The sequence below is a fragment of the Gymnodraco acuticeps genome, unplaced genomic scaffold, assembly GCF_902827175.1.
Source record: "Gymnodraco acuticeps unplaced genomic scaffold, fGymAcu1.1, whole genome shotgun sequence".
Classification (NCBI taxonomy): Eukaryota; Metazoa; Chordata; class Actinopteri; order Perciformes; family Bathydraconidae; genus Gymnodraco; species Gymnodraco acuticeps.
The window spans coordinates 2695486-2708950 of record NW_022990014.1 but is presented as its reverse complement, the minus strand read 5'-3'; the positions used below and the strand labels follow the sequence as shown (position 1 = coordinate 2708950).

At 40.5% G+C, this 13465-nt stretch overlaps 1 protein-coding gene across 1 annotated transcript; it reads right to left on the bottom strand.

Moving 5' to 3' along the window:
* Window positions 1–1611: 1611 nt before the first annotated feature.
* On the bottom strand, window positions 1612–3654 carry olig2 (oligodendrocyte lineage transcription factor 2). Its single transcript, XM_034213419.1, has 2 exons — window positions 3561–3654; window positions 1612–3084 (listed from the first exon to the last, which is right to left on the bottom strand). The coding sequence occupies exon 2, from the start codon at window positions 3060–3062 to the stop codon at window positions 2265–2267; it is 798 nt and encodes a 265-aa protein (XP_034069310.1). The 5' UTR covers window positions 3063–3084; window positions 3561–3654; the 3' UTR covers window positions 1612–2264.
* Between the last annotated feature and the right edge of the window lie 9811 nt (window positions 3655–13465).

Sequence of the window (13465 nt, the reverse complement as noted above, 5' to 3'; positions counted from 1 at the left end):
TTTACTGACACAAAAACTAGGTTTTAAGTAATGAATACATTGTTTTGGTGAATAACTGTTTGGCAGTCACCTAAAAGACAGAATCTCAAAAAGTAAGCCACTTATTTATAGACACTTATATACTTTCTTATTTTATCGAACAGAACCTCAACTGTACTAGTAAAGTATGATCAGCCAAATAACATAGTATGGATCAGTTTGACGAAGAAGTAAGAGAGGTGATGATGATTACTAATAGTCATGCAAAGTACATTAAAGTGTCAAGAGGAAATACATTCTCAGATGGCCTAATATTTGTTTTAGACTTTTCTTTTTAAATCATTGTCTTCTACCTTACCTGCAAATAAACTGTATTTTTGCCGTATTGCATCAAATGACCTCTTCCTCTGAAACGTCCTACAAAACACTGAAGGACTTTGAATAATTCAATTCCAGTAATGAGACGAATAAACAAATGCGTGCATGAATATTCAGATATTTAGTTCATATCGTTCCAGCTTCAAAAGCCTTTAGAAAACATTGCAACAGCATGCACAATCTGCTATGCAGCTGCTGCCTTTTCCTAAAGTGTACCAGCCTTTACTCATCACAGTCTTTCTGTGATCATCCTCAGTTTACACACTTATTTCGCTAAGCTGGCGACTCCAAATGCAGTTATTAGAGGTCGCCCTCTTGCCATACAGGTATGAAAATGGGAAAGTAATAAATGTATCTTTTTGTTCATTGCAACACGTAACCCGCAGAATTGCTTTAACTAATCACTGTTTGGTTTGTGGTTGAAATTAAACTGTTTTCCAACCAGACTCACAACAAACTTTGTTGTGATCATCCAGCAGGAGGGATGAGGAACAAGTTTGTTTCATGAAGTTATTGCATGCAATTGTTACTATTATCACAAAAGAAAAAGAGTATAATATATGTATTAAATTAATTAATTATACTCCCCCAACTATATTATTGTTTTAAGGAAAGAAATTCCTGTTTTTATTAGATGTAATTAATCCGTGTTATGTGGGACTTGAAATAGGAACAATTAAGATGAACCTTTTAAGACTCCAATATTCTCAAAACACCCTTATTACATGTTGCTACTCCTGCATGGCTGAATTTTGAATCACTGCACATATGCTGCCAGAAGAAATATTTGTGTCAAGTACATTTTCCTTATAAAATCACAAAATAGTGTCATTTAGCTAAGAATTTTTAAATAAAGTTATTTAAATGTTATTTATGAATGGTCAGTAAAAGCTAAGTAGAATAATGAAGGCCCTCTGTGTTCTTTAAGGTGAAAATAATCTCAACTGTCTTTTTAATAACATAAAATCATTTTATATATATTTAGTACTTCAAAATTATAATCAGTATTATAATAGTCATTTAAGGATGAAATTGTGAACTTTTGTGTCTTTTTAAATCTTCAAATCTTATTAATTATCAGTTTGGTGTTGAAAGTGTGTAATACTGTTTGTGTTCAGTGTTTCTAATTGAAGGCCTTGGGTCAGTGCTGCTTTTAAAATCTCAGTTAGAATATCCATCCTTCTGTTGTGTAAACTACTCAATGGTTAGAAGAAAAGAAAATATTATAAATGTATAACATAAAACATCAAAGAATTTTTTTCTTTTCAATTAATCGTCTTTATTTTACATTTCAAACCCCAACATAATCAGAGATCCATCTGACATTCCCGTCCAAAATAAGTAAATAAATATCATTTTAATAAAAAAATAAACAAGTGGTCATTGTTTCGGTCAGACAGAGAATGACAAACTACAAGGGAGAAAATAAGGACAGAATAATTGAATAATACGGACAGAATAAAGCAGATGCATCATGTGAGGGGGGTCTTCCCAACGCATTAACAAGACTCTAATTATATAAGATATCTCCGACTATTTAAACAGAATAAAACATCTACATATTTACAATCTATATTTGTGGTATGACTTGTGACCTTTTCCATTTTATCTATAGTGGATAAATGGAGAGACACACAAATTCCTGGGCCATTGAAGATTTCCAAAAAAAAAGCAGAAGTTGTGTTTTAGGCGCTCTGTGAAGAAACACCTGTTACAGTTTATGTTAATAACCATAAAACACTACGTTAGTTGCAAAACCTCAAAGTCCTGATGAGGGGAATCAATGCATTGTTCTTTACTGGTTCCGTTGAGGCAACGAATTCAGCAACAAAGATAAATAAAAAGAGTAATAACAAGGGGAGAGAGTCTGTAATAACCCCAAAAGTTCGTCTCCGGTTAGTTTGGAGTCACTTGGAGTCACTGGTCAGCCTCGGCATGGGGATGGCGCTCATGCTGCTCACATGCGGAGGCGGAATTTGGCACATGCTGCACGGACAGGGCATCCCGGTGCTCACGCCCCAGTGATGGAAGCTGCTGCCCAGGGGGCCTGCACCTGGTGTGGGCGCTTTGAGGAGTCCGTGGTGGGATCTGACCGAAGCGACGGAGATACCCGGCGCGGACAGAGAGGCGGAGGAGACGGCCGGGGGGAGGAGCGGGTGGTGCACAGCCGGGTGAGAGGCGTGAGGAACCACCGGGTGTCCCGGCACGGGCCCCGGGTGTGTCATAGTCCCACAAGCTGCTGGGTGGAAGCCGCCGTGGTGTCCACCGCTGCCGTAGATCTCGCTCACCAGCCGCTTCATCTCCTCCAGGGAGTTGCTCAGCATCAGGATGTAGTTTCTGGCGAGAAGCAGGGTGGCAATTTTGGAGAGCTTGCGCACCGAGGGTCCGTGCGCATAGGGCATGACCTCGCGGAGCCCGTCCATGGCCACGTTGAGGTCGTGCATCCTTTTCCTCTCGCGGCTGTTAATCTTGAGACGGATGGTCTGCACCTCGTTTTCTGTAAGGAGTTTTCGGTCTTTTTTGGACAACCGAGCGAGGGTCTCCTCGTCTTCGGCGGTGAAGCTGTGGAGGCCGTGCAACTCCGACAGAGCGTCGATCTGAGAGGAGGACACTGCGCTGGAGAAGCCGTGCACTGACTTTTTCAGGGTGGCCAGGAATATGTCGTCCTCTTCGGGAGATGAGGGTCTGCTCGTATCTGAGTCCATGGTCTAGGTGCAGAACAGTGATCTAATAAGAGAAAGGTTAAGTTAATTGACTGATCACCAAAATGCTCATCTCATGCAATGTGTTATAAGATAAGCAAACTTTTTGGCGGTTACAACGACTGATATAAAAATCGGTTTGCAATTGTATTCGCTTGATTAATAGTCTAAAGTCTATTTAAAAGTTCAACTATGTTGATTAACTGGTAGCTTTAAAAGCAAAAAGATGTAGCCTATCCTAAAAGCTGCAGACATTTAACATTAAAAAAACACAGTTAACAGCTATAGCCTACATTTCGTGCAAAAAACAAACTTTCTTTATACCAATGCTGCTTTACGCTTCAAATGAGGAATAAGAGATCAGTGGTTTTCCATTATCTGTATAAACTGCATGTTTATTCTACTTGCTTCGGCATAAAAAAGGCAGACAGATAGAGGAATATGTAGACAAGACAACCCTTGTCTATCAGAAAGTGTAAAAATAAATAATTTAACACTTACCAAAAGGTTTTCCAAGCGCGATGGTGAGAAGCCTAAACGTCAAATCCACTTGTTACTCCAAATCGCATCTGACAGCCCATTTGGCACGCCTGCGTGAGACTGCGGGGTTTTATAGCGGGCTCGAGCCTCAGAGGCCGGGTCACCAGGACAACGCAGTTTCTGTCCCGGCTGCCTCCCAGCGACCAATCAGATCAGTACAGAGAGGAGGGTGAGGGGGGGGGGGAGGATGGAGGAGGACGACGGAGGGTCCTCCAGCCTGATGTAATTACCAACACACAGCATTAAGTGAAATCAGACACACTCCCTCCTACATATGGCCCCTTCTTGTGAAAATGCTGGCCCGCGTATGGATGGATTTTGTTGTAACAACACCGATAATAAGCCATATTTCACCTCTTATGAGTGAATAGTAATTTGTCTGTATTATTCACTGAAACAGTAACCTAATAAAAATGTGCCTTTAAGACTTCCTTTTTATTTATTCAGAAAAATTATAATTAATTAGTTTTTGCAGAAACTGTCTAAAAAATGTTTTTAACGTTGTTTTCGCTTAATACAACATCCAATATTTATTTTAATAATATATAAAGTATGAATGATTTTATTTTTCATCGAAAATTCGTTCTTCTTATTTGTTATTATTAAACCGCCTGACCTACCCGACCATAAAATCCCGTTCCCTCCTAAAATGAACAGTAATAACGGGTCGAAGCCTAATAAGCAGCGCAATATGGTTCCTGCTCGCAGATTTGGTGTAAATATGGTGTTTTCCGTTGATACCCGCTGTCGACCAGCTGCCGTTAAAGTGCATCTTTAACGTTAATTAATGAAGTGTGCAAAATTGTTTCTAACGGTTAAGATCCGTAACATTTCAATTAGTCTGCAGTGAGCGATAGCAGTGCGGCCTGCTGCTCAGACGGCCTCTGGCTGACATAAGGGCCCAAACCGGTGATTTGCTCTCGGACGTAACTCAAAGTGACAGCAGCATTGTCCCCAAATATGAGTTGTATTGTGCAGTCAGACGCAATCAGCACTAATTGCCTCTACAAGTTTATCTGTTTTCACAAGAATGGCCTCGGAAGATGTCTGCATTTGAATATTGATTTAAAAACAACAAACATTGTTCGAGATGACTCTAAAAACGTGAAGTCAATAACCTTTTTCCAGACTCAGCATGAATTCAAAAGGTGGATTTTTTTGTAGAATAATACAATATATGTTTTTTCAACAAATAAAACTAATATCAATAAATCAAACTAGGCTATATTGACATGTGGTTGGTCTATACATTTGTTTATATATTTAAAAATAGATTCATGAAAATAAATAGGCCTGTCCAGAATAAAATGTAGCCTAAATGTGTTGACAATCCATCCATCCTTCTGGCGCACTGATTTAAGAGTTGGTATATCATGACCGGAACTATAAATTCAAGGGGGGGGGGGGGGGGGGGGGGGGGGGCATTGGATATTGTAATGCTCACCTACCAGCCAATCAGAAACGAATATATTTCCGTACGGCAAACCGTCAGCCAAGTGTCTTATCAGTGTGTCAACGATTTCACAAAATCAAGTCACAGTCACACACACCGACCCCACCCCCTCTTTTTTTCTCTTCGAATCGTTATATCTGCTTGTTTTTCTCTGTCCTCTGTCCGTTGCTGCGTGTGTTTACTCCGCAGCAAAGTTAAATGAGATTATGGTAATGAAGGCGGTTTAAGTGGCGTTTTAAATCAGGAGGTTTGTATCTGTGCCACCACTTGCTCCATTAGACATTCCCACACTCTCACTCCTGCACCGGATTCACAATAAATCACGCAGATTACAGGCTTCCCTCTTTGGATGGGTTTACTTAGACATCTTATAATTTGTGTCTAAATTAGCAGCTTGTATAATTATGGACATTATCTGGGGTATAAAGTTAACTCGTGATACTTAATTATATTCATAACTAATTACTTTAAAAAATCATTTTTATACCAAAAAATTAAAGGGGGAATTTGCTCAAATTTCCTAAAGGGCGATATTTCATTTCCAAATTTCAAAGCAGCTGTCAGTCAACAGTTACATTGAAAGTGTCCTCCCATGATTGGTTAGTGCTCTCACTTGTGCATGTAATTTTCTTGAACAAACCATTACACAAAATACAATTATTTTTACACTCCCATCAGCAGCTTGCAGTGTGGCAAGTCACTTTCGGTCAGAAATATTTCACTAACAATAAGTATTGTTTTCTTTAATAGGGAGCTAAGAATCTAAGAAAGAGAATCGCTACAAATCATAACTCAGTATATGTGTGGCAGGCAAGGCTTTTTCAACAATTCAATTTTATTTAAAACAAACAAACATAAAAAGACTGTAAGACTGACCTTTGGAGCTGTCAACTCCATAGGATGGTTGATATGCAGCCAACTCGAATCATGCCAATTATATATGGTTTTATACCACACACAATCCACAGCAAGACCTGCTGCCATGCCCTTTAAACAACCAACCCGAAATGGTTAAAAGGGCAGCAATTTATAGTCTCAATACTTAGGTTATAGTATAACCTAAGTATTGAGACTATAAATTGCTGCTTGAATTGGGCCGGTACTCACCGGTACGCAGCACCGGCACTTCTGATTTTTACCCATGTGGTACCGGCACTTCTTACTGAGTACCGGCAAGGTGCCGGTACTCAGTAAGAGCAGAATAGACATCACATAACGTTAGCATTTCGAAAATGTTAGCGTGGCTTAATAATAGTGCGAAAAGACAGCGGTTGTTGCCGGACAAGGATTCCCTCTCTCCTTTCCTGCAGAAAGATGGTATACTCAGGGACGAGGAGTCATTTAACCAGCCGCCAGTAGGAGTCAGGCTTTACTTTCTTTTATATCCATAAAGAAAAAGTAAATCTGTTTACAGTTGTTTCATATGGATGTTGAGAGGTATCCATATATCTCTTCATTTTGCTCTCAAAGTGCACCAGATTGATGCATCTAAATTCAATATTTAAAAACACATTTTCCCGGGGGAGCATGCCCCCGGACCCCCCTAGAGGGTGTCAGGTCCACTCCCCACTTGTAAAAATAGCACTTTACCCCTGCACCCCCTCTAATCTCAGATGCTCCCTGAGTCATTTTGTTTAAGTACAGTGAGCCTTTCTAAAATATACAGTAAAGAGACAAACCCACCAGCATTATAGGATATACTTTATGACTTTGAGCCATACTTGTTTTTGGGCTGCAAATAAATTGACTTGAAACAGTTGCTGATTTAGAGTACTAGCACCTTTTTTATTCCAATTCAAGCACTGGGTTATACCAAAAAAAGGGGTGCAAGTCATACCAGTTTTACATAAAACATAATAAAAATAAAAAACATGACATGAAAATACAGCATCCAACAATTAACTTACATAAAAATACATACATGAAAACAAATGCAAAAAAGCTTAAAAACATTAATCAAACATATATTTACCACCCTACATCATTATATTTGGTGTTACCCTCCCGAAACGATAAATAGGTGTTGGTTTACCTGGGGGACTGTTTTGATAGCGCACCCTGAGAGTTAAGTGTTTAGAAGACTGATCTGCTGTTTATATCAGTATCTTTACATGCTAACAAAATGGTTTTCCAGAAACGTAGGCCTATGTTGTTGGTAGCATATAGGCATATACCAACACATACATGTTGATTGACGGAGCCACGTAAAGACGCTCTGCTAATGACGCGATATAATGTGTAGCCTAATTTTAATTATGTCTAAGGTGCGGGACCCGCCATTTTACAACGACAGCAGCCGTTCAGATTTCTTGTAGACAGTTCATTGTTCAATAAAGGTTTTCAAACGAAACACTTGTCTCTTTATTATACTAATAGACTGCCATTCATTTCACGTGCAAAAATGTTGCAATGTCTTACTGTGAACAAGTAATATGCAGTAATCGCTAATAATTAAGCTCCACACAAACGTAACGTAGACTGAGATCACCATTGCCATAAACACACGTGTAGTTGAATGAATGACACCATGAGCCTTAATCTGCTGCTTTAACGGCCTCCACTCTTCTGCTGTCCGGCTTCCCACCATATTTTGAAACCTGGCAGCAGGGATTTGCTCCCATTCAGCCACAAGTGCATTAGAGAGGTCAACCACTGATGTTGGGTGATGAAGTCTGGCTCTCAGTCATTGTTCCAGTTCACCCCAAAGGGCTCTGAGCAGACCGGTCAAGTTCTTTCACACCAAACTGGGAGAACAATTTATTTCTGGACCTGGCTTTGTGCACAGAGGTGTGGATGTGTTAAAACATTAGAGAGCTTAATACAAACTGTTGGACTTAATAATATCATCATGCTGTAGCATAAATGTCTGAGCTAAAGAGTGCAAATCAAATTGGAGGGGAAAACAGCCCTCAGCCAAAAGTGTGTACAGTGGTGTTTTTAACATTTCCTATTTCCCTCCAACTTTGACTCTCCTCCTCACCAACATTACCTCTTCGCTCTGTCCATCAGTCTGGGTGGCGGTAGGCCCGGTGCGTGGTGAATACCAATAGTGAGGAGGAGCATATGTGAGCCATACTTAATCCTGCTAATCTGCCTCCAAAATAAAAAAAGAAAGGGAACAAAAAAGCAGAAAAGAGAGGAGGGTGGAAAAACACGAGAAGGTTTCTCTTTCTGTCTGGGGAGCTGACCGGCCGAGGCCAAATGAACTGAAAGACATGAATAATGTCCTGGCTCTCCCTCTCAATCCCTTTCTCTGTGAAAACTTGGAACGAAATGAAGCAAAATTCTCGCTTTTGTTGAAAACTGTAGTGAGGAACGTGAGATGCCGCCTGCCACCATCACTGCTGTTACTGTTTTTGTGTGTAACGTCTCTAGTCAGATTCACATATGCAGCTCTCCTCCACAAGCCATTTACTGTACATTTAATGGCAGTTAAGCTCCAGTACTGGAAGTGCGAATTTGAATGTTCTCTGTGGTCCTTTGAGGAACTGTGGTCCTTTGAGGAACAACTCATTGTAGAATGCTATACACTTTAACCAAAACATGCAAATGCAAAGTAGTTGAACAAGTAATATGTGTGGGGGGGGGGGGGGGAAACACAAATGTATCAATGACAATATAGTCAGTGGACCACAATGAAACACTCAATGAGAAGTTTAACAGAGCAATTTAATAATTGCACCGGTATCATAAGAGGGTATCTTTTATCACAATAATCATGTGAATAAACAGTGTGAAGGTAAAAATAATTATTCTAGACTGTATAGATACATGCGCGATTGAATATTGAATCGCGCATGTTTCGGGGCTCTTGTCCTCTCCCAGGTCTTCATCAGCTGAAACAGATGATCAGTTGGATGAACTGCCCTCAAAAAACGATTTGGCTGTCATGGCATTGTGTACTTAGTTAATTGGCATCACTCAAGAACATTTCTGTATTCTTATATTAAGATTCATAGTACGAGTTCAGTGTACAGTATGTTCATAAGTGTTTCAAGTTGGATTCAGCAAAACATTGCACCAAAGTTTCAAAAACTGCTTGTTTTAGTATAGTGAAGCATGGAACGTTTTCCAAATGAGAGAGGTAATTATCATAAATGTATGATGTGCATGTAGCCATAAGTTATTTAATATTTAACAGAACGTACAGCTAAGGCTGATGTAATGTCAACGTAAAATACATTTCAAACTGATGATGGTACTTGAAGGAACCTTAAGTAATCATCAAAGATATTACAATCCATCATGAGGATATAATGAATGTTAAAACACAATCCCTGTCAATCCATTCCAGTTATTGTTGAGACATGTCACTTAAAACCACAAATATAAGCCTCATGGTGGCACTAGAGGGAAGGTCAGAGGTCAAGTCAGTAAAGCTTTGTACTTTGGGGGACATTAATGTATTTGCCACAACTAATGGGTATCTATCCAATAGATCTTGAAATTATTCCTTATCAATTTTGAAGAGTTGAATAGCTAAAATAAATCTTAAAACAAGTAATTAGCAGACAGTTACAGCTCTACCTAACCTGAGATAACCAGGAAAGTTCCTCCAAAGTCTCTGAATGCAAAAGTCTGTTAAACCTGTTGACTAATCTGTTACTTCTACAGGTGTGTACAGGTGCAGGTGGGGCGAAGAGAAGAGGTCACCAACGTAGTGCAGACGTCTCACATGATGAAGCATCCTGGCTCCGGAGGATCTTCAGGCCTGTGTCTCAGGGGCTGGACAGTGTTAGGTTATGCTGGCTGGGGGCTTTATCTCTACAACAGCTATTAGGAGGTAATTAAGTCCTAACACTGCAGAGCCTCCCATGGTTACTATAACATAACTGCAAATGGGAAGCTTACAAGCTCCTTTAGACGGCATGACAAATTGAATGGAACTCATTGGGCTTCGGCTATTATTCCAGCGGCCCCATCTGGCTGGGAAAAGATAAAGGGGATTTGCTGGAGGTTGTGAGGGGTTGAGCCTCCATGCTCGGTGTGTGTGGTGTGTGTGTGTGTGTGTGTGTGTGTGTGTGTGTGTGTGTGTGTGTGTGTGTGTGTGTGTGGTGTGTGTGTGTGTGTGTGTGTGTGTGTTGTGTGTGTGTGTGTGTGTGTGTGTGTGTGTGTGTGTGTGTGGTGTGTGTGTGTGTGTGTGTGTGTGTGTGTGTGTGGTTGTGTGTGTGTGTGTGTGTGTGTGTGTGTGTGTGTGTGTGTGTGTGTGTGTGGTGTGTGTGTGTGTGTGTGTGGTGGTGTGTGTGTGTGTGTGTAAGGGATAAGGAATGAGAGGGGGGTCCTGGTCCAGAGTAGGGAGTGTTTTGAGGGTTCCAGGGGGATTCTTTTCCCCTTTCCTCTATGGTCTGAGCTTCAATTCAACAGGCAGCCACAGATTTGCTTTGGCCAAATGTTACAAATGTTTCGACAACCTGGTCTCTGATCCTCTGGGGTCACGCAGGAGGGCAGGGGGGTACAACGGCTTTACGCCCAGAGATTTAACAAAGCAGCATGGGGATGAATATATTCACACTTGTATTCACTCCCTGGGCCTCCAGATGCTTGTTTTAGGAAGACGGAGGACTAGACTGAGCCGCACACTGCCCAAAGCAGGCCAGCTGGCGGTTTATGTCTATTGTACGTCCAGGAGAAAACGTATGTGTACAAAAAAAGTGTCACGTTCACTGAAGTGATGCTGTCAATTGTCCAAAGGGCAAACATATGGTGACCTTATTTTGAGACTGTTGAAACTTTTCGAAAGATGTTTAGAAAGTTCTGGAAATTATCTACACTGTGACATGTCACTTTTCATTCCATTGTTTCACGTTGTTTAAATATTGAGTCACAAAATAATCTACATACCTTTTCTCTAATTAAGATTTTAAGAACGTGCAACCATTTAGCGTCGATGTCAAGGACTAATCCTGACAAGCAATCTAAATTAAAATCTGATTTGGCACATTTCTATAGATTATTTATGGATATTTTTGTATGAAAAACTAGGCAGTATCCAACAGAAAAGAGAACAAAACTATAGCTATGGTTACATGAGATTGTTTTATTCTGACAGGTGTTTCTGTTATTTTGTGTTCACCCAATTTATATCAATTTGAGCAGAAGAGCACTCTGTATAATGCAATGTCCAAATCAAGTTTATTCAAAACCTTTATGATTTATTGGCGTACAGTTTGAATAGACTGCGTTAAACTGGCTACAAAGTGTCCACCATACTGTGATTAGTCTTGAATTTGAAAATACTAATGAGGCTCTATCCACACCTGCCTTTTCAGGTTGCTCTTAAGGTAAAAAACAATTCAAACAGATGTATCAAGTCATATGGCTGTATTACAATACATGTGGCTATTTTAAGGATTTGCAACATCTTTGGACCGAGAGTAGGTTAACACCTTATTCTGAAGGATTGTGTATTCTGCTGTAATTGTAATCTAATCTATGGATAGACATATGGACAGATTCATGAAGTTTGGGTTGTAGTGTCTGTGGGGGGAAAGAGGCATTTTCAAAAGTATCCACACAAAAAGTTTCCTCCCATGGAAACCTGCTGTCTTTGTGTGGTTGGACAGCCTGAACAAAAAGTAAATATCTGTGTAATAATTTGTAGCCTCAGTCCTCCTGAAAGTCACTGATAGCCCTACAGTATCTTCAGTGCTGCATCACAATGGGTGTAAAGGAGTCTAATGATGGGGCTGTGCCAAGCTTAACAGGCTCTCATTCAGATGGCGATTGTCAGAAGGCCGGAGACAATAGGCTGAGGAACAACAATGGTGTACACAAGTAGCCCAGGCCATCCCCGTTCTGCTGCAATTAGCGTCATATGGAGGCACTGAGAGGCTGGGTTACATTCCTTTACTCTCACTAGCAGCCTCCTGATCTCATCACACACACACACACACACACACACACACACACACACACACACACACACACACACACACACACACACACACACACACACACACACACAAACACACAAGCTCATCATCCCTAACAATGGGTCTTGACTACTTTATTACCAGCCCACTGCTAACCAGCTGTCACCCCTCCAACGCACTTACATGTACACAAACATGCACTCAAACTAAAACCCTAAAAGTACGTTTTTCACACCTTTTGGGTTTCAGGGGTTTTCATCTGGAGTGGTTATAGAGAGGACTCTATTTTTGGATGTCTTTGTTTTTCCGTTCGTGTCTCAGCCAGGTGACCTCTTGCAGATACTGTCGTAATATAGCAGCGTGTATTGTTGTTTGTATTGGCCAAAAAATAAGTCATAAACGGTTGGCATGATATAGTGGCACTGATAGGAGATACAGTGTGTTGGTCACAGACAGACCTTCATCAGACAAAAGTCACTTTTAATCTAAATTCATCCAGAACTTAACCATAGAGTTTTCAGGTTAAATCCACTCACAAACACTCTACTTTGCTCTTTTAGGTGTGGGGGCTTGTTGCTCAGTAGGCCTGTTTGAATGGCCTAACCTGAGCAAATGTTAACGGACTTGGGGCCCAAGAGAATGGACAGGTCTCCAGAGCTGGGCCACGGAGCCCGGGGAGATGGAGAAAGGGGGGGGTTTAAGGCCCACTTCCCAGCTAGAAATGTTTGGTTCTAAAAACATTCTGAGAATGTTACAGTCATTGTTCTAGGAAGGTTTTCAGCGGGAAGTTTTTGTTTGGTTCCCAGAACGTTCTTCTGAAAGGTAGGATAACATTCTCTAAAAACATTCTTAAAATGTTTGGTGATAACCTTCTTCAAATGTTTTTGATAACATTGTTAGAACATTATGCCCTATTGTTCTTAAAACATTTTCAGCTGCAAGTTAGATTTGTTATGTTGCCAGAATGTTATTATTTTAGAGAAGGATACCATGGTTTATGTTAAAAAAAAGTATGCAAATGTTCTGTGGTAACAATTTACTAAAATATGTTTACATTATTAGAACATAAAGATATAATATTCCTGTAATTGTTCAACTCAACATTCCTGGGTAAGTGCACTGACCACTGTGGTCATTAGGATGATTTTGATAGTTTACTTAACTATTGGAATTTGACTATTAACACATGTAAAAGGATGACTCGGAATCAGCTGGTGAAAGTAACATTTGTTTATTAGAAAAGGGGAGCTGGGAGTGGAGGTTGGTTATGGCGGCAGTGGGAAACAGTTGTTCCAGGGTGGGTAGAGAGGCCTGGCTGGTCTTGGGAGTGTGGAAGGCCTTGGATTCCTCCTGGGAGAGACACAACAATGAGTGTGAGGCAAAAGCAGGCAAAGTTGTCAAAGAATATGCTGGTAAAAAGGTAGAGCGGCACGCAACAAACCGGCAGGGAATGAGTGCAGGCTGCAGGCTTTCATAGTGTGGCTGATGAGCAGGTTGCAGGTGTGGTTGATTGGAGATTGCTCCCAGCCGTGTAGAGCAGA

Excerpts from the sequence above, each read along its gene's own strand:
- olig2 (XM_034213419.1), bottom strand. The coding sequence starts at position 3,062 with ATGGACTCAGATACGAGCAGACCCTCATCTCCCGAAGAGGACGACATA.